Raw genomic sequence first — 22,112 nt, forward strand, 5'->3', positions numbered from 1 at the left:
TGTCCTTCTATGGGTTTGCGAGAGTAGAGGAAGGAAATTCCGCAGCATCCTGAGCAGGGCAAAGCAGGTGCCTACCACAGACTGTACCTGGGTGCTCATAGAAAGTTTATTGTCTAATTTGACCCCAAGATTTTTTACAATGGTAGCCAAGTTTGCGGGCGGAAGCATGTTAGATGGCCACCAGTCACGCCAAGTTTCATCTGGAGGACCGCCGAAAAAGATCATTTCAGATTTATCTGAATTGCATTTCAGGTGATTGGTATTGAGCCAGCTGAAGACTGCTGAAAGGCAGAGCTTTATCTTGTTACCATCCAGGACTTCATCCCTGGCACAGGAGAAAAGTAATTGAGTATCGTCTGCGTACGAGACGATTTTTGCATCAAAAGATTCAACCAACGTTGCCAGGGGTGCCACAAACACATTAAAAAGAGTAGGACTCAGGATGGAGCCCTGAGGGACTCCAACATTCATAGCATCTATGTGAGCCTCAAAAGGGGGGGACCAGACAGTTTGTTGTCTATTTGTGAGATAAGACCGGAACCACTGCAAAGCAAGATGTCCGATACCGCACCTCCAAAGACGATCAAGGAGAAGGTCATGGGGTACGGTATCGAAAGCTGCTGATAAATCAAGAAGGACCAACACTGCTCGGCCGCCACCGTCCAAGGTAACTTTAATTAGTTCAGAGACCTCAATGCCTACTTAGGGGTGCCTTATTAATATTTAAAGGGAGGTTTTAGGCCTGTCAAAAGGGTTATTTTGCCAGGTCCAATATGAAGTCTCAAACTGCACAGCCAAGTTATTCTCATGATTTATGGAGACAACACGTGCTGCAGTCCACTAGTGACATTTAACTCAGAGGCCCTGGGTACTCTTTGTACCATATACGGGAGTAGCTTGTGAGTTATCGGCAGCTCTCCAGCTACCTGCGAGTAGCTTTCCTCTTTGCAACCCAGCCTACTAACTTAAAAGCTTTTGCTTGGTTGAATTAATAAGGCTTAAATTCCAAAATATATCTAAACTCATATGTGAGTGATAAAATCATCTGGCAAAGGGAAACTTGATCGCTAAAATACTAGTGTTGGCATGAGAAACATTGCAAATATATATCACATATACACACACACTTTAAAAAAAGATATTTATATTAACTACCGGTGGTCACCAGTAGGTAGTTCTAGTTAGGACCATGTTTCCATAGGAAAAGCGTTTTTTACTTGCCTATATCTTTAGCGCCGTTTGCCGAATCTTTGCCAACTTTTACATAAAATGTCCCCCCGTAAATTTTGTTGTGCATGCAAAGTAGAGAGGTGATCCGTCAAGTGGGGACGGAGAAGAAGGGGGGTAAAAAAAGTGTGTTTCCCATATTAATTCCTATAGACTCTTTAGACACGCTTGCAGCCCGCACCGCTGAACGACATTAGACCAAATTTGGCAAAAAGCTATCTTTTTGGTCCGCAGATTGTGATTTTTGTTATTTGGTGTAAATCTGGTCTGCAGTTCTTGAGAAATTAAAGGAAATCCAAATTTGGATATCTGAAGCCACGCAGAATTTTTGACCATGTTGCAACAATTTGCGAATGCTGTGATTGGATGGCTGCAACCTGAGCAGAGAGTTGCGGCCACCATTTTACTTAATCGGAACAGTCTCCGGAGCTCAAATGAAATAGGAGAAAGTGGCATGAGGGGTCAGGTTAAATGTGACCGGATTCCATGGCTGCAATATAGGGGTCATGCATGGACCTCTGATCTGCATAATATGTTGAGAAAGTGTTTTTTTTTTCCTTGCCCAATATTCACAGATTAGCCACAACCGTCAGCAAGGTGCCCACTGTGTAACGTTACGACAAATTCACCCATATCGTTGAACACATGGCCACTCATGCACACTCATACACCCACTGAGACACTTATGTCTCCACTCACAGACCCACTCAGACACTAACGTGCCCACTTTTGCACCTAGTGAGACTCTCACACACCTACTCAGACACACATGCACCCACTCAGACACATATACCCATTCACAGTCCCATTCAGACACTCATGCACCCACTCACAGGCTCATACAGCCACTCACACAGCCACACACCCTCTCAGACACTTCTGCACTCACTGACAAACCCACTCACTCGTTCATTCACTCACAGACCCACTTAGAGTCATGCACACACTCACAGACCCATTCAGAGACTCATGCACCCACTCATGGATCCACTCACAGACCCACTCATTGACTTTTGCACCCACTCATACTCGAACCCACTCACATACAGACTTAGAGACTCATGAACCCACTCACTCACACGTTCAGAGATTCATACACCCACTCACACACCAATCAGACTCATGCACTAATTCATAAACCCATTCACACACACACCCACTCAATGGCCCATTCAAAGACTCACGCACCCACTGAGACACCCACTCCAACACTGATGCACACACTTACAGACCCACTTAAAGACTCAAGCACCTTCTCAAACACCTCATCAGACACTCATGCACCCACTCACACACCCACATCTACTCACAGACCCACATGCACCCACTCAGAGATTCATGCTCCCACTCACAGATGCTCTCAAATACTCAGAGTTGCTCATGGACCCAGTCAGATAGTTATGCATGCAGTCACAGACCTAATCGGACACTGACGCACCCACTCACAGACTCACTCAGACTCATGCACCCAATCACACACCCATTGAGAGACTCAATTACCCAATCACAGACCCAATCAGACTCATACACACATTGAGACACCCACTTACGCACTTATGCACCCACTCACAGACCCACAGATACTCATGTACCCATTCACACACCTAGTCAAAGGCTGATGCGCAGTCACAGACCCTCTCAGAGACTCCTGAATATACTCATGCACCCACTCACAGACCCACTCAGAGACTAAGGCACCCACTCACATACGCACTCAGACTCTCACCCAGTTACAGACCCTCTCAAAGACTCATGCATCCCCTCACACACTTACTCAAACTCACTCACCCACTCACAGACCCACACAGGTGCACACACACCAACTATCGAAGGTTACAGTTATGAAAAATATATTTTTTTTAAAAGACTTAGAAACTCAGTGAAAAAAAAACAAAGCTTACAGGGACTTTATATTTCACAAAAATAATTTAAAAACCCTAAGAAATTCAATGAAAAAACAAAGGTTACAGGGATATTATAATTAGGAAATAGAATTTATAAAAATCTTAGAAAGTCACTGGAAAAAAAACCCAAAAGGTTACAGGGACGCTAAGGTCAGGCCCAGATTTCACACGTACAAAACCAGAGAAATTCAGCAGTTATAGTTACCTGGGCTAATTATGAAATACTCAATGCACTTCTTATGACCTCACATATTACATCAATCATGAAATGGTCAGTGACAGGTTTCCTGCCGAGGCAGAGCACTTGAATATGTATCTTTCTTACCCATGCACCAGCCTACACAATGCATTCTGGGAGCAATAATAGGTCAGTGCCAAGCTTCCTCTTATATAAGGGAAAATGTATCTCAAACTGACTGGTTACATTTGCCAACTTTGAAGAAGCACTGGCAATTATGGGGAGCAAGTGAACGCACAAGCTGTAATATCCTTGGAAAAAAGGGATGGTCAGTATTGACACATACCTGTGGACAACATATTATTGTGCTTCCTAGATGCTGCAGTGTGGGAGTGGTTTCTTAAAGACTAAAAACCGGTTTTCTGCTGCTGGCTTTGTACGTCTGAAAGTAGAAAGGCATCCCAAAGACCCCATAGATATAGGCAGTGAGCCTTCTCTGTGATCTTAATCAGAGACAACGGGGTGATTATCAAAAATATGTCTAGAAATGCAGATGAGCTGAGTATTAGCTCAGCCTGGCAAGCACTCATTAATGTGGCAACATTTGAAGGTTTGTTTATTTTTGTGAGATCTTTCGCCTCCTGTATGCACTTTTTGATCAGACCTTGGAGTCCCAATGAAGCAGCTTTGCTATCCAGAGGTTCAATACATGGCGGTCTTGCATGCTAGCTGGGCTGAGTAGAGACGCGTAAAGCAATCCTCTTTAGTCATTTGTGCATGTGGAATCACGCTCCAACTTCCAAATGAGAAATCCCACACTGGTCCCCTTTATTACTTATATATTGCCTGCCTAGATGTACAGTAATTGACCAAATTTTGCTACCACTTTTGTGTCATGACTTAGGTTTTCAGATGACTTAAAAGTTAGCCAACACTAAACTGGGAGACAAAGTAAGATCTCACAGTGCCATAACGTTTTATCTTGAACTCTGATGCACTTGGCTTGAGCGTAGAAGAGCCATGTTTTCCTTCCAGTACATAGCATCACTTACACTATGTTTAGTTCCCTTTTTTCTTATCACAAGCAGATACTGTTATTGGTAGGAAGAGTGCAATCCTGTCGGTTTGTAAAATATTTATGAACAACGCAGCCTTTGCATGTCAGCACCACATATTTTATTTACAGTGATGTCTGGTGTTGCAACTGTATCACGAATGTGATATTTTGATGCTTTATTGACTTATGAGATTTACATTGCTCGTTTCTTATTTTACAGGGATTTATACATCCAAGTTCTTTTAAAAATGTTGTTCTTCTTATAGAAAAAACAACTCCGTCTGGACACTCCATGATTTTAGTCTCAACTTCCACACTACCACCTTTGAGCAGGCCTCGATTTCTTCATACCAAGCTGGCATAGAGAATCAACTAGCCCTAGACTTATCTGATCTGGCACACATCTATCTCATATTCACTGCAGAAATGTCTGCCAACAAAACTGTCAATACAAAAGCAACCAGAAGGAAAGAAGGCTAGAAGGCAGATATGTAAGAAACTGTCTTTTTTTGTCCTAATCACCCCCAGTATTTTTAATGTATTATGTTGGTTGTTTTAGTCTGTGTACTGGGACTCTGCATACTAGATCTCAGTACTTGTGCTCCAACCCTTAAAACATGCGGAAATTAGCTACACTCCTGACTGTCACACTTAACTTGCCTGTAAGTCCCTAGTATAACACAAAATTTAGCCAGGGCCTGTAAAGTAAATGCCACTAGTGAACTGTAGCACATATTTTGCCACCACTAACATGGCAATGCAAATCAAGACGGCAGGCCTGTCTCCAGTAACCTAGCTATGCCTATTAAAACAACCCCTTTTTACAGGCCGAATCCCTCGTTTTAAATATTAGTAAGTCACACTTACGTAGGCCTTAAAGGCCCATAAGGTAGGGTGCATGATATTTAAATGTAGGACATGTGAAAGTTTAATGTTCAACATGTCCTTACAGTGAAACTGCCTAAAAGGATATTTTCACTGTGGCAGGGTTAGCTGTTCTACAAGAAAGCATTGGGATAGTTTATTAAAGTTAATAAAGTTATCACTGCCTAGTTACAAGATAAAAAGGTAATTCTTTGACATTTTAAAATATTTATTACAAATCCAATTCATTGGTAACCTTAGATTTGTAACAAATATTTTTAAAATGACCATCTCAAAGCAACCTTGTCCTGCTGGAGGATTTTGACTTACAATTCAGAGACTAAGTCCAAAGGTAAAATCGACAACTGGGACAAATGTGCTTGGTGTAGCCGACAAACACTCCATCTTAGTAGGTCTGAAATCTGGACCTAGGTCCTGGAGCACCAGGACTATAGACTCCCATTAGAGTTTAGTGCTTTTTGGTGCTATTTTTCCATAAATCTTCGAACATTTATTTCTTTGGATCCACCTTATTGAATTTTTGTCATTTTGGTGCCATTTTCATTAAATTATACTCTATATTATTAAATTGGAATGGGATTTTTATTGTGTTTTTTTTTACACTTTAACTGTTTTGGTACTTGTAAATGCTTTATACATCTTCTTTATATTAAGCCTGTCCACTCTGTGCCATAGCTATCACGGTTGAGATCAGGTTTAAATTACTGAAACCTTTGACTGTACCTCACAAGAATAGTGACTTTAATACTCATGGTGGACTTCCATCTACTTCAATTAATATTTCACTCTTACAGCTACCGGTTAGGCGGAGGACTTTGTGCCAGCTTCAAATTTTAATTGAGTTTAGGGTGCATGTCAAGGTAGAGTGTATGGGACTAATTTTGTAAAGAGTTTACAAGCCCAAACCATTATGAACTTGTGAGCATTTTGAAAGACTAAAGTACCAAAGACAGCATCTAGATATGTCCCCAAGAAATCAATAGGGTCAATTACATTAAAGAGGAGAAGAAATTGATCTGCAAGTTCAGCACTTGCTAATGTACTTCTGCCAGGTATTAAAACCCCGACATGGAGCTGTTTTGTTTTAGAACTTTCTCAATCTAATGACTGCATGAAGAAGAAACTCCGGCAAAGTTGAACAATCTGAACAACTGAAGACATATGGTATACACTTTCAGGACCCCCGAGTCATCGGTCTAAGAGAGAAGTTAGTAAAAGACACACAACAGCACCGAGTGAGTTGGTGAAAATGCTAAATAAAAAAGGTGCTAGAATTGTTTATCTTCAAATTCCATAGCGAAAGTGATATTGAGTGGAATGTAAAGAGTGGGACCATATGTTTAAAAGTGAAAATCTAGTACCAACTTATGAATAGAGTAAATTGTTAATTATCTGCAAATTCATGTATCACCACTTTATTTAAGAATGGTACTCTCAACCCTGTGGGCGAGGAAAATATCCACAATTAGTTGAAAAGGGAAATCTACTTATTTTTGTTGATAAAACTGGCAAACCATAGAGGTTTTTTTTTTTTCTACAGCTCTCTGGCAAGAGGTGAATATTAAATGCTGGTAAGAGGAATTCCACTAAGTATTTTCATCTGTTTTCAACGTTTTTATCTTCTATGTAAGAATTAAACCCATTTTCTCTGTTAAAACACACCACCAACCATGAAAGAATTGGCCAGTGAGATGAACATATTAATATCAGACACTTTTCAAGGTAATTGCATTAGTTCCAGAACATTCCAGATTAGATAAATGTGCAACTTATTAGAGGCTAAATGGCAGCATGTTACCCTTAACTATGTGTCTGAAATGTACTTTGCATGCCCACAAAAAGAGCTGATAGGATCGGAGTCAGCTATATTGTCTCTAAATGTATAATTTTGCCATTTATTCATTACAATGACCTTGTCATAGATACACGTACAAAAATAACAATGTTTATTAATTGTTTCTAGAAGCTACATTTATAAACCAAAGTTAATTATCTTCTTTATTTTCCATATTATGATTCAAATAAATTTGATGCAATAAGCAGAAGGTGGGTGGGAGAAGCTGATACGCCATGCCTGCCCAGCCTTCTGACAGCTATTAGTCCTTCTAACACCCAAACCTTTCTAATTGAGGTCTCATCAGCTTCTTGGCTACCCTACGCCGAGCAACATCCTACTGTGGCTGCGTGACCATTTCTGAACTGGCTAACCTACTTGGCTGTGAGGGGATCAGAAGAGTCCAATTAAAATAGGGAGTAGTCTACCATAGAGGAAGTTGGCATGCAAGGGATTCTGGGACACAGTTTCTTAAACGATTTTGCTGCAACAGAAAATACTTTACACTGTAGGAAAAGTAATGAGAATTTTGAGAACTTTTTAGGGTTAGTATTAGTGGCATACACCACTGACAAACTTAAACTTCTATTTAAGAACACATGCTTGGCCCACTGGACCTTCAACAGAATCTGAATCCAAGAATTAATTAATAATGCAGTTGTGATGGGAGGAATTAATGCCTCGTTCCAGTGAGCGGAAAAGTAGGAGGCTTGTTCCTTTTTTAACACGCCTCACCAGTATGAACTGGAATATCTTGTCCATAAGATATTTTGTTGTTAAACTGTTATGGCACAGTTCTGTGTTTGGAGAATAAAGCTACTGAAAGCCCGAAGTGCACCAGAGTGCCGCTAATATGAACGGATCATTATTTACTGGAATTTACTATTCCTTCTATACCTATAAAGAAACCCCACTTGGACAGTGAGTCTGTATTACCCAGACCCTGGCGTAAAGTAACTACACCGCTATTTAAAGATAATTTTTGTTTTCAATCCTTAAACTCTGCAACTAGTGTTGATCACGATGTTCTACAATTAAATAATGCTATTTTAACCACACTCGACCTAATTGCCCCGGTACAGTATATCAGGTCCAAGAACAGAACTTCTCCGTGGTTCACTGACCAACTTAAGGCCACTAAATGTCTATGCCGCACCGCAGAAAAACTGTGGAGAAAAACTAAAAATCATGTAGATCGCGACAACTACAAGAAGCTGCATCACGGTTATATGCTTGAAATTAAATTAGCAAAAAAACTGTATCTGGTAAATAGAATAAATAAGGCAGAGAACTCCTCAAAAGGAGCTATACCATATCCTTAAAGAGTTCACTACCTCTACCAACGAACCCACTGTATCAGTTTCTCAAAAGTGGACCGACTCCCTCTCAGAATTTTTTGAGGAAAAAATCATGAACATCCATCGTATCTTTCCCCCTGTCCTTGTATACACCGACTTGGAAGAACTCCCCTACACCCCATTTAGTCCAGGTGAATTTTTACAGAATTTCAAGGACTGTGATCCCAAATCTGTCACCGAGGCCATGATAAGAATTAAATCTGGCTCTCCAGATGATCCTTTCCCTTCTAAAATTCTCTCTACTTTGGCTCCTACAGTATTAACGGGACTAGTCAAAATATTCAATAAATCCCTGGCAGAATCCGACTTTCCGTCATGCTGGAAGAAAGCCAGAATCAGGCCTATTATAAAAAAGCGTATGGCGGATCCAGAGATATTTCTGAATTATCAGCCACTCTCTCTGCTACCTTATTTTGGGAAAATATTGGAGTCTCTGGTAAATAAGCAACTTGTGAGCCACCTTGAGTGCCATGGACTTTTGGATCCCTCTCAATCTGGTTTCAGAGCCGCACACAGCACGGAGACTGCTCTGATCAAGGTCACTGACAATATCAGATTAGCCTTAGACAAACATCAGTCAGCCATCCTCATTTTGCTTGACTTGTCGGCGGCCTTCGACACCATATCCCATTGTATTCTTGAAGGACGACTTTGGGAGATGGGGGTCAGGGGGCTGGCCTTGAAATGGTTCAGCAGCTATATGAGGGATCGCAAAACTACTGTCCAGATGGGTAGCATCACTTCCAGTGAACGTCCAGTAAAGATGGGCGTTCCCCAGGGCTCCATCCTGAGTCCCACCCTTTTTAATCTTTACATGACCCCATTAGCTGCAGTAATTAGGCAATATGGCTTTGATGTCATATCTTACGCTGACGACACTTCGATTCTATTCACTCTTGGTCCCGATCCTTGTGAAACCAAGCAACGCTTGAAAGGCTGCTTGACTCATGTGGATAAATGGATGTTATCTAATCATCTCCAATTAAATGGGGCCAAATCAGAGATTATGCTTTTTGGTAAAGCAACTGACCATTGGACGCAGGACTGGTGGCCGTCTAGGCTCGGCCCGTGTCCTCCCCATAAAAATGTGGTCCGAAATCTTGGCTTCTACATCGATAACAATTTGTCTCTGAAGGGGCATGTGAATCAGGTCATAGGCACGTGTTACGGTGTCATGTGGAGTCTTCACAAAGTTTTTAAATGGCTTCCCCTCGAGGCCCGCAGACCCTTAATACAAGGTCTAATTGTAAATAGAATGGACTATGGCAACGCTCTCTTGCACGCTATCAATTCCGATCTTTTAACCAAACTTCAAGTTCTCCAGAATACGGCTGCCTGGCTAGTCCTAGACCGCCGTATAGAACCTCGGCGTCATCTTGCTTAAAAACTCTTCACTGGCTCCCTGTGAGAAAACGAACTCTTTAAAACTTTATGTCTAACCCACAAGCAATGTATGGAAACGGTCCAAAATATTGGTTGCCGAAACTCCGATGGTACCAACCCACTAGGGCTCTGCGCTCCAGCGACTCTGCCCTGCTTACCCCCCTTAAAATTCACACAGCTAGACAGGGGGGTCGTGCTTTTTCTTATCTGGCCCCAGCATCTTGGAACAAGTTGCCTTACCATCTTCGCAATACGTCAGATCATAGTTGTTTCCGTAAGAAGCTAAGGACCTGGCTCTTTGGAAACTAGTCTTTGGTCCGTTCTTCTTTTTCAGAGCCTCTGCAAGCGCCATGAGACTTGCAAGAGTGATATGTGCGCGATATAAGTACTTCTGACTTGACTTGAGAGTGCGAGCACTTGTTTAAATTGGGGGATTATGCACCAGTTGCCATGATTTCATGTGACTATTGTGCTTATGGAAAGACTGTGGGGCATGCAGCAGCTGTGGACCAGTCCCTACAAAGATTTGCAGACGACTTATGCCACTGGGATCAGGTTACAAAATAATGACATCAGAAACTGCTTGAAAGAACCGTTTTGAGCTCTAAATTAACTTAGTCCGGACATGGAAAACTTCAACACTATCAAGGACCACCTCTGATTTTCCAGCAAATACTGTAAACCAATCTCACATGGTCCACTTTAGAATTTCCACAATTTAACACCCAGGTGCTCAGCTTGCAAAGGGTCTGGCTAATCACAAATGTGTTCGCTTGAAGCCCTCCATAGGTGCAGCATCTGGTTCAGCACTGTTTGTTTATAGTGTTTAAAGAGCAAAAGCAGAAATCTGACCCACACCCCAAGAACTAGCTTCAACAAGACAATGTGCACTTGTGTGTAAATCACTTGAGGCACCTCTCGGTAGACATTCTTAGACTTTGTCTATTTCCTAACGAGTTTTTAATTCTACAATTTTAAAACAATTTCTATGGGACATTTTCCTTTCTTACCCGAATCTGGAATTCCTTGTTCTATTTTTGATTGGTTTTCTCTTTAGAATATTTTTATTCATTTATATTATACAAATGTTTTATGCATTAGTCTTTATTTGAAAATGTGTTCAACCTTTGAGTGACTTATTTCTTTGTCTGTAATATTTGGCTGCTTTGTTGGTCCTACCTATCCCTGCACTTTCTCTGAGGACCTTAAGGTGCAAACATCCCAAAGGTAAAAGCAGGACACCCCAAGTAAAATATGTTTGCATCTATGGATTCTTCACTTTGAGTGACTTGAGAACTCCACCATGTTCACGTAAAAACTAACACCCCTTTCTTTCAAAGGCTGCTAATTAAATTAGCTGTAATGGGTCTGCAGTTCATGCAAGGTTTAAGTTTAAAGATGTGCCCACCAAATGGGCATGGAGTTAATTTTCTTCAGGGAAGACTTTGGCAACTCTGGCTTCAATAAACACATTCAATGCTTTGATTCACCTAGGGAGACAATCTCAGGATGTAGACCCTTAGCAAAGCTATAGCTAAGTCATTTAGCTTTATAGTGATTTTAGACTAGAGACTCAAGTTATTTGAAATTCTTTAAACATAACAAATCTCAACTGACGTGAAAGAAAGCAAGTAGCTTGGTGGGAGGAGACACGGGGTTGTTCGATAGAGGTTATAAGAGTAGAACCACAGTAGCTCAAAAAATGTTTCATATTCTTGGATAACCTCTCCTCAAATAACTGAGATTTGACCAAAAACGCCAGATTAAAACTTTAAATTGCCTTTGTTATAATTTGACAGTTTGTATGTAGTATATAGAATGTTTGAGCCTTTAAATACATTTCAGTAATATTAATTTCATGAAAACGTGTTTTAATAATAATATTGTAGACAGTGCAATCAGAATATGCCTTCAATTTTAACTTTATAGAGTATATTATGTTCCATACAATCCTGTGTGGAGCCCTTTCTTCATAGATGACTTACTGGACAAAATGCAAAACATCACGCTATCTCCTTTGAAAGATAGTATTGATGGCCTTCAAGCACACTTAACCAACAAACAGACAATTACCAGTGTAACTCAATACTATTTGCTATTGAAAGACTTCTTCTGATTGAAATATAAGTACATTACATTTACAGTGTTAGCATAATGACTAAACAGAAGTGATAGGAGCATGGGCTGGCTATCTTTTAATTTTCATTGATGTTGTTAACTAGAGAATAAAGTCTTTCAGAAATTACCTGCGATTCTTTAAACAGTAGAATGTATAGGGCTTGTTAATGAAGCGCTGCTTTAACAGGGCTAATATTTATACAGCATAATCATTATAAGACACAAATGAAATGCAAAGTACATGGAAATGAATCTTCCTTTTGCTCTGCTTCAGGACTCTGGAGCCCTTCTTAATGAATTATTGTAATTTGTATAGACTGACTTATTGCATGTCATTAACCAAGAACCTATTTCCATTAGAACTGCAATATTTACTTGGGACATCTTAAGAATTGCAGACAGACATTTGTTACCTATGGAAAGAAACATCCAGGCAGAAATGTGGTCATACATCAATGAGAAGTCCAACAAAAAAAAAAACCTTCATCTCCTTAAAACTGTGTGCTATGAGATCACGCTGGCCATAGCAACCAAGAATGGCACTCAGACTTGCAACAGGACCTAGCAACAAGTGAAAGAGAACTTGGAATTCCTTTTATATCCACTCTTGTGAAGGCAAAATTAAAAAAAAAAAAAAAAAAAAAAAAAGAGAAGATTATATCGTCCTGCAATCATCACAAAAGGTTTTACAAGGAAAAGGTAACTTTCGTCCTTTGAATCACATCAAATAAATAGCATCTATTCCTTTGATAATGAACATCTTTTAAAGTAAATTGAATTTCCACAGTACCGCTTTCGCTGGCTGCACACTATTTACATAACAATGTGTCATGGGAAAGAGAGAAAAGGTTTTGTAAAGGTTAGACCTTGTACACAATGGATCCTTGACAAAGGGCATGCTACTGTACAGTTTGCCTTCAGCTGCATTCTGATTTCCTGGCCAATTTAAGAAACTACATTTTTTCTTCCTTTAGAATTTGCTATTGGATTTTTTACTTTCGTGAATTGAAAAGCAAGATTTACACTGATAAATTAGTAAAAATATACGTTTCCTTTGTGATACATGAATATCGTATAACCGCCTGGGCACAGCTTGCCCAATGTGTTGGATATTCAAGTGTTTATATGTACTACCTAGAATTATTTCATGTTCTTCTAAATATAATGCAATTACACAGATTTTTCCTAAGCTTGTAAATCGAATGGTTATAGCTGTTTACGATGTGGGTTTTTTGGCAGATCAACACAAACAACTGAAAGCATGGCCATATGGTGCGACATATTGCTACTCATGTTTCCTTTCAAAATATTAAACATTAGAAGCTATCTGAATACTATTGCTAAAACTATTCTCGGTTTAACAGGAATATTATTCGAAGATGCAAATCAAGCAAGAAGAGTGTTGCTGCCCATTAAGAATGATGGCGCTGAATAATTTCATCTTTCTGTAGCGGCTCAATGTAGACAGTACTGTTTGAAGTCCGCAGGGAACCTCATTAATTTTTAAAACTCTGTGACCCCGCCGCAGTAAACAGAGTGTAAAAATAATTACAAATTTGGGTGGCAAGAACACTGTTTAATATTGCATGAGTACCATCAGATTCACACCATTTTCTTGCTTATCCATACATTTATGAGACTAAAAAAAACACATGTTTCTTCACATCGAGAAATAAACTGCATCACCAACATTTTGAAATGGGGATATGCATGCAGTATTCATGAGGGAAAGTAGTCCTCAATTTGGAGCTGGATTTCTCTTAAGTCTCCACATAACCGAATATAATGAGAAGTACATGGTGGAAGCCCATGGGTTAGCAGTTGCGTTGACGAAGTTGTTAACTAATACACTTTTTACCGTGGCATCTATTTCTTTTAACCATATATTGTAACTAGTCTAGAGGAATATACAAGTTTGATTGTGGGTATTAATATAATTTCTTACCAAAATTATGTCAGGAGAAAGCTTGGTCTCCACTGTAGCTGCCCTCTCTCCCCAGGCACTACCTGCCACCAGGAAGATTGCTTCTACTACGTTTATTGCTCTGCACCTCAGTTGCAGATGTGACGGTAATCTGTCCGCACACACCAACAAAATGCGGTGGGGAGGGGGAGCTGAGAACAAGGAAATCAAGTCTGATGTTTTTCAGACTAGGAAACCCAACCTCAGGCCAAATCGAGCCTGAATGGATATGACAACTCCAAAGGTAACAGATAGCTATCCTTTGTTGAGGGATCCGGTAGGAATGTTTTCTGCTGAAAGTAGGCCTGTCATGAGGGATTGCTGCTAAGAACGCTCTAACAGAGGCAGACCTTCTCCAGCTTGCTGGTGCCTGCCAAGAGGGCTATGCTGAAAACAGGTAGGCATTGTTCAGGGGACAGACATGGAGCCAGAAGCTAAGGCTCCTACTGATCAAAATGAAACACTGGGCATGTGTTTAATCAGTTTAATGTGGTTACTCGGGTATCTTCTGTACAACATAACAGGCATTGTGTGCATTTGTGAGGAGAGGGACGTGGGGTGAAGAGAAGGGGAGACGGAATTTCAAAACCGTGAGATTTTAAAGGTGACCACCATGCCTGCAGTGAAATACTGCAGCATACAAATACAATGCACTATGTCAGGCTCAGTTGAAAGAGTCACATTTTCAGGTATTTATCGCACTCCCATCCAACTTGACTTCATTAGCGACTGGATCTTAAAGTGTTCCTGAGAAACAATAATAGTTGAACATGTTCATTGGGATTTATTTTCATTGTTGTGTTCTCAAAATGTCAAACTTAAGTTATGCATTACTGCATTCTGAAATGCTGCACCATGTGAGCATTTTCAGTTCTATATTTGTCAAAAGTTAAGAAAAAAAAAAAACTGAAAAACAAATACCACAAAGAATTATAAAAATGGTAAGGCTGTGCGGCATATTTAAAGAGAAATAGGAGTAATAATAACTTCTGTACTTCACAAGCTGGAAGATATTAGTTGGATGGATGCCTTTTTGGATATCACCAATAAAAGAAAATTGAGATCTTGGAATTGTTTCAATAGAAAAAAAAGTTATGTTGCTTTTGATACAGCAGAGAATGATGGGTATCACACTAAACCGCTTTGCAGGAACCGACTAGATTTATCTATGCATTGATCAATCAAATATTGATTATTTGTATATTTGTGGATTTCACTCTTTGATATGAATACATTTAAAAATGTTCAGAGGAGAACGGTACATGAATTGATGGTCATGTCTTTCAGCCAGGAATTCTACTCTCCCTATCACTGTCCTTCATTATATACTTTCTCAGACACTAAATTAACTATGAACAGTACTACAACCATTTTTGCAAATGCACATTCCAAGCCATTCCGTAAATGTTTGCACAACATACCTTTCAGACATTTACTCATCTCAGGATCAGGATAGCCAGAACAATGGCTATCCAACACAACAGACAATGGAAGCATGATAGCAGGACGCAAAAAGCGAGCTCTTAATCCAACAGCCCACACTGCCTTTTTAAATAAAATAAAAATAAAAAATATTTGGAAAGGTTGCTTCCAATTTTCATTCTCAGCACCATAGTAGCAAAATATTATGTAATCCCACCGAAGGGGGAGATTCAGCTTGTTTAGACAAGCACACTTTTTTTCAATTTTTCATCTCCAGTCAATGAATAATACATCTCAATTCTAGTCCGCACACTGCTGCAAGCCAAACTCATTTCGAGCAAATGACACTAAAGATTACAGTGAGATGTATGCACTGTAGAACATTAGCAGCAGTCGGATAGGATCTGGCTTCGTGAAAGCAGAGTACATTCCACCGCTGCAAATAGTTTGATGAATTATTTTCCACTTTTCTTAGAGCTATCACTTCCACAATGAAAAGCTAACTGACAAGAATGAAGAGTCAGATAACATCTCCCAGAACTATGATCTGATGCAAGGTCGACTGTACCAATTCGACTAATTTAACCATGGCATGACATCTGGTGGAATTTTTCATATAACATTTTTTCAATGTTTAAACGTGCTGCGGGGGTTGCAGATAATTAAACATTATGTGTCCCAAAAACAAATATTTAGAAATGTATTCCTGTTAATGTCACCTGCACCTCGGGTGGCAACACGGGAGTACAACACAACAATTATATATTTTTATAATGTATTCTTTCATGGATTCCACTGGATAATGTCCTCCAATCATGGGTAAACATCACTTTTATAAATGGTCTTGAAAAAACTAATATTTACAGTATATAAGTGTAAAATGTGCATGCGTGCACACAAATAAATACACTAAATGGGATTTTTTTTTAAATTATTAGAACAAAACACAGACACACAGAGAAGATATGTATGTGTGAATTGTACTGAAATATGGAAAAATAATTTCTATTTTGTGGTTAACAGCTGGATTATTGCTAGCCACCACTTCACTGGGTGATGTTTTACTTTTCCTTGCAGGATTATGCACAAGAGTTAAGGGTGCTTAACAGTACCAACTCGGGGAATCTTGGTCAAGGGCAAAGAGGTTGAGTCAGTGATGCTATGACATCGAGCCATCTATATCTACCCAGTTATAAACCATGCTGGGGGAAATAGTCTTTCTTTCTACAAGTTCACAAAAGTTGCTGTTACAGATCTCAAAATATAACCATATATGTTAAGAGCTAAAGTAGAACTCAAGGAAAGGTTTCAGGATTTTGAGCAAATGTGACAATATTTAATGGAAATAACACTAAAATCATGTTTTAATGACGGGCTTAATGTTAAATACTGCTGTGTTATACTTAAGTCTGTGTCACAAAGACTATGAGCTGTTTAGAAGAAGGCTCTTTCCTTTGATGCGGTGAACAATATAAATCGCTAAATAATGCTGAAAGAAATTAGAGTACCTCAGAGTAACCAATTATATACAAAAGGTTCTTCCTTCCAAGGAACTGGTGCCAAACTAGTCACGATGAAGGAGGAGATATGCTGTAGCAGCTACAGTGGCAGCTGTGGAACCAAGACGGCAGAATTCTTGTCCCAGATTCACCAGTTGATCTAACCATGTCATTCAATTCATTTCCTTGAACCTTGCTGCACCTATGTGCCTCAACAGAGGGGGCTGGGAATAAATGATTTACAAAGAAAATTGCCCAAAAATTTTCCATCAGTAATTCATCTGTGAAACATTTTCCTTGATTAGATATTTCTCAGTGTTTTGCCTCAGAGGAACCTACATTTTATTATATGTTTTGCCAAAAATATTTTGGAATATAGCTGACCACTCAAACCTGTGAATGCCTCCCATATCTAAGACACCTCACACACACACATTACCATAACGCAGATATGTGCTTAAATTAATCCGAAGTAGGGAATAGGATAGGATATAAGAAATTCTTTGGTCAGATTTTTACAATGTGGCACAGTCACTACAAGTAACTTTCCAAGGACCTTATTTAGAGCAAAAGTGCATTTTACACTCAATGAGTGCTTGCTCTGGATTTTATAGCAACGTTTAGACCATTTTTAAACGCTTCAAATTTGAAAAAGTTAGTGAGAAAGGCGAAGCATCACACAATAGGGTCAATCAGGATTAGGAACCAGTACTAAAGGATTCTACACAGGTACCTTACCCATTAGACCACTAACCACTAAAATCCAGTTTCCTATGTAGCAGGTTACAGAGGAAGTACAATCAATATCAAGCGATCACAGTTCATATACCACCTAAAACATGCCCACTGAAATATTTTTATTATGCAATAAGGGTGATCCCACAAAAAAAACACAAGTTCCATGCAATATGTTGCAAAATGACAAAAACAAATACTTCATGCAATGCCTCTGACAGACCCTGAATACACCTGAATTTAAAATATTGCTTTGGCTACTCTCTAAGTACTAGAATATAAAACTATTTCAAAAGAGGGGACACAACTAGCCAGCGACAAGAACTCCATGCCATCACCAATGAGAGTACTTTAACCTACCTCCGAAGGGACTGTTCAGTTGGTGCTGGTGGTGTTGAGAGCCCATGTGTCGAGTAGTGGGGTGGAGGGAATGCCACCGCAAGCGCCGCTGCTGGTGGCATCATCGTGCCGTGTGCACTCTTCCTCGTCAGAATCTTTTGATGCAAGTCAAAATGAGGCGATTTATTAGCAGAGGAAAGTCATTATCATCAGGAGCTGAACTGATAATGTATCTTGCCCCAGCTGAAGCAGGTCTTTAAAAAGCAATTTAATTTTAGTTTGCAAAGTCAAATTTGTTCCACGCATAATTGGTTTTCATTACAATAGATGCAGGCGGAGATACAATGCTAACGGTGTTAAAAAGTAGGTCTTTGACATTTGTATTCAATGCGGACTGGTTTATATGTCTTTAAAAATAAACAGACACATATCTCAATACAAAGGACATGCGTATTTATACACACACACACACAATTATACATACACAGAAACTCAGAAATACACTATTTATGCACAAAATACACGCAGACACATTTACATGCATATATACACCTACATACACAAAAGCATTCATATACACAAGCAAGCAAATACAAGTACAAATCCAGTTTTATATAAACATACAATTTTATATACAACCCACACACACAGATACACCTATCGGTACCCACATATACAAAAACACGCGCTACTCGGGTTCCTTGAGTATTAATAACTCAGTCGGTGTACAGATTATGTATAAAATCTGATAAGAGAAGGATCCTATATTGAACCAAAGGAATCCAAATCTTGTTTTCTGCTTCAAAAATGAATTTTATCTTAAAATACGTTTCAGTGTGAATAATGAGAACAAGCCCAACGTGGGACTATAAACAGATAAAATATCCTGAAACATTGATTAGCAAAAGCCCACTGCTGTGTTAGACAGACAGCACTTGCGGCATTGTTAATATCCGGTTCTAAAATGTATTCCTCAAAAATACACACACAGATCAAGTAATAGATGTGTTTTGAGAGGGGCGTTTAAGTCCTTGAGGTTTATAATCAAAAAAGTGATGGTGCTTCATTTGTACACACCGCAAAGGCATTCTCGAATGAAAACTGTCCTACGTGTTTCCTGTAGGTTCGTATATAAATACATGACACCTTGAGGAAAAAAACAAGAAACAGCTAGTGTGTGTAGCTCGTGAGTTTATTCCTTTACATTGACAAAACATACACAAGCAGTCCGGCAAAAGACAGGCTGAAAAATAAAACACTCACAAACAAACGTGCTTGGAAACTGCTAGGCAGCCAGTGTAGTCGCTGGCCGACCTTACTCACCGAGCTGTTCTGGATGCCTGTTCTTCGACGCGCTGTCTTTGAAGAGATGGGTCTCCGAAACAGCTGCTTCATTAGTGTCGACTGTCGAGCTAACCCCGCTGCTCCCCGGCTGCAGGTATGGCGGGGCAGTGACGCACTCCGCCCGGCGGAGCTCTGCGCGCGGCCGGGCACGCTCTTCCGTCGGGAGAGGGAGCCCTCCTGTCCTTTGACACCCGTGCCTCGGCGGCAGTCTGCAGCGCCCGCGAGCTCGCCGAAGCTCTTATAATGACAGTCGCCTTCATTCCGCCGTCTTGGAGGCCCCACACGTTGCTGAGCCCTGGGGCGCCTCCCCTTCTTCGCCTGTGTTTGCTTCTGGATTGGAGGGAGCCGTTCGGAGTTTCTCAGTTCAAGATCAAAGGCAGCCATGCAATTGGCCGCCGTCGAAGCCCCCCGTCTCGTGAGCAGTTCCGTGAGTTGTTGCATAGCTGCCGAACTCGAATTGTTCCTCATTCCACACGCCTGGAGGTCTGGGAAAATGAGCAAAAGTGAAATTAGACTGGCAATGGCAACACCTTTATTTGCAGCTTCAATATTAGTTAAAAAAGAAGGAACACAAACAATTACGCTCCAGTGAAATGGGTGCACTATTTGCGTGCTCTGTAATAATGGCCATTAAAATGTAATATGAGGCAGATTTATGCAGTTTCTGAAGTCACCAATCAGAAAGATGCCCCATAAAGGATTCTTTCAGATCATCCGAGTAGTTTCCATAGTGATTACATTAACTGTGTCCCAAGTTGGCTGCAAAGCTGCTCTCCCTTGGCATAGCAAACCTTGTGCATCCAAGCGGCGGTAGGTTGGCTAGCTGCAGCCCTCGTGCAGAGTAGACAGCCCAAATAACCTAAACGAAAAAAATGTGCAAATGGTAGCAGGATACATGTTTTCTCTGCCTCCACTAAAAACGTAGAATATTGTGGAATAATTCAGTTCGAAATAATCTTATTACTCCAGCTAAACGGGAATAGATTAGAACAGACCACAGTGCTTTTATTAAAGTTATTGTTCAAGCAATAAAACAAAACACAGAGGGTCGCTGCAGAGCGGAATCTAGCATGAGAGGGGTGTGTGTGTTTGCTGCAGTGTGTAATAACGAGAACCCAGATTTTGCCCCAACAGGTCATATTCATGTTCTGTAAACCAGCTTGAAGCTAGCTAAAAACCGGTCTCCCCGAAAATTTATAATGTACGAGTTATGGTATGTTGCACACTTGCTTGGCTGAGAGACAGTTGCATCTTACAGAATTGCGAAACAAAATATATAAATGAACGTTCCAATGTAAATGAGCTTGATCACACACATACACACATACATACATGTACTATAACACTTTATATATGCATAGTGTTTTGAAATACTCATCTTTTTCGCAAGGGATAAACAAACACCCATCACGAATTTCTATTTTCATTACAATCAGGAAACACATTATTTATACATCGTTTTCCAACTGTGTGTGCATTTGTTTCTATATTTTCTAAACATGAAGCCTCTGCATATCCAGATAGGATCCACTCCATTTAAAGGATATTGCTATTCTTTTGACCAATACATTTTAACCTATCTGGTTGATTTAATAAGCAAAAAATCTCCCCTAACATTTTAGGGTTCTTATTAGAATATGGACTAGTTCGATTCTTTAAACAATTGCTTTGCAAAAGAGCAAGGAGATGCTGCCAGTGAAAGGATGGGCTTTTTACAAAGACTAGTAAAACTGAGCCTGCAAGTGTAAGACGACAAGCCACACAAAGAATGACAAAGTCCGACCCGCAGTTTACCAGAGCAAGGGCTGCAAGAATTGCGCTGTTGTAGTTTTATCTTGTCAAATCAAGTTTGACACGGAGTACACATAGCACAGAAGGTGTATGAATGCACCAGCCAATCGTTGCTGAGGCAATATGACCTATCACTACCCATGGACGCCTTTAAATGTCTGTTGACGCCTCTGATGACAGACAGCAGCTTATCCACCTATGCCTAATTCCATTCACTGCCACAGACCAAAGGCTGAAAAAACGATTCCTCATTGGGGTCCACTGTGGTTTCTAGATAATTGCAATACATTTCTGGAGCTCTAGACACCTCTTTGAAAAGTCAACTCAAAGCTGTAAGTGAGGATGGAGGTAGAAGTATAAATAGATGCTTGTAGGAAGAACAGTGTCCACCAGACAACGGTTATTTTAGTGCTTTATACAACAGTAGTATGGCACATCTTTGGTGTGGAACCCCCATGCACTACTTCGAATTAGAATCATCTCACTGGGGTTATGTAGGGGACAGTGGTGTCCCAGCACAGTTTTGCTCATACTAAGAGCAACAGGTGAGGCTTTTCTGCTAGTATTTGCTCTGGGTTCTTTTTCTACTTGTTAAGGTGCGGGCCTTTGTCGTAAAGAAGATACTCGGAAATTGACAGGAGCATCACCTGTGACACCTGCTTTAAACCTCATACTTGGTTGGCTCATACCATACAGTGTCCAATCAAAAAGTTTATTGTCAGCAGTTTATGCCAAACCAATGTAACCATTGATATTGACAGCACATAAAACAATCACAATTTGTGTTGACTTGAAACAATTGACGCACAGTTCATAAAAATACTACACTTTGTGTATCTGCCATGGTCTGATGTAAAGTGCAAGTGCACATGAATAACGTACATCAGTATTAAAACCAATCAGTTAGAAGAGCGGTAATTAGATCTTAAAAAATGTACTTCCTAACACACACATGCCGAGGTCCAAATGCCTAAGTCTACATCTGCTGGTTACCTACTCAGAACAAGTATACCTTTTAGGAAACTTGGCAACTATCTGATAGAAATAAATCATGAGCACAAGCTTGCTGCTCAGA

The 22,112-nt window shown here is 40.1% G+C and overlaps 1 protein-coding gene across 1 annotated transcript in view; it reads right to left on the reverse strand.

The window, feature by feature from the left end:
* The window catches only part of LOC146855885 (uncharacterized), a 295,136-nt gene extending 275,412 nt beyond the window's left edge, over positions 1 to 19,724 (reverse strand). The window contains exons 1-2 of the mRNA XM_085653829.1: positions 19,226 to 19,724; positions 17,924 to 18,057 (exon numbers count right to left, since the gene is read on the reverse strand). Coding sequence (XP_085509955.1) covers positions 17,924 to 18,057; positions 19,226 to 19,714 — 623 coding nt within the window. The 5' untranslated portion in view covers positions 19,715 to 19,724. The remainder of the gene's footprint in view (positions 1 to 17,923; positions 18,058 to 19,225) is intronic.
* Between the last annotated feature and the right edge of the window lie 2,388 nt (positions 19,725 to 22,112).

The sequence above is a fragment of the Triturus cristatus genome, chromosome 4_1, assembly GCF_964204655.1.
Source record: "Triturus cristatus chromosome 4_1, aTriCri1.1, whole genome shotgun sequence".
NCBI classification, from domain to species: Eukaryota; Metazoa; Chordata; class Amphibia; order Caudata; family Salamandridae; genus Triturus; species Triturus cristatus.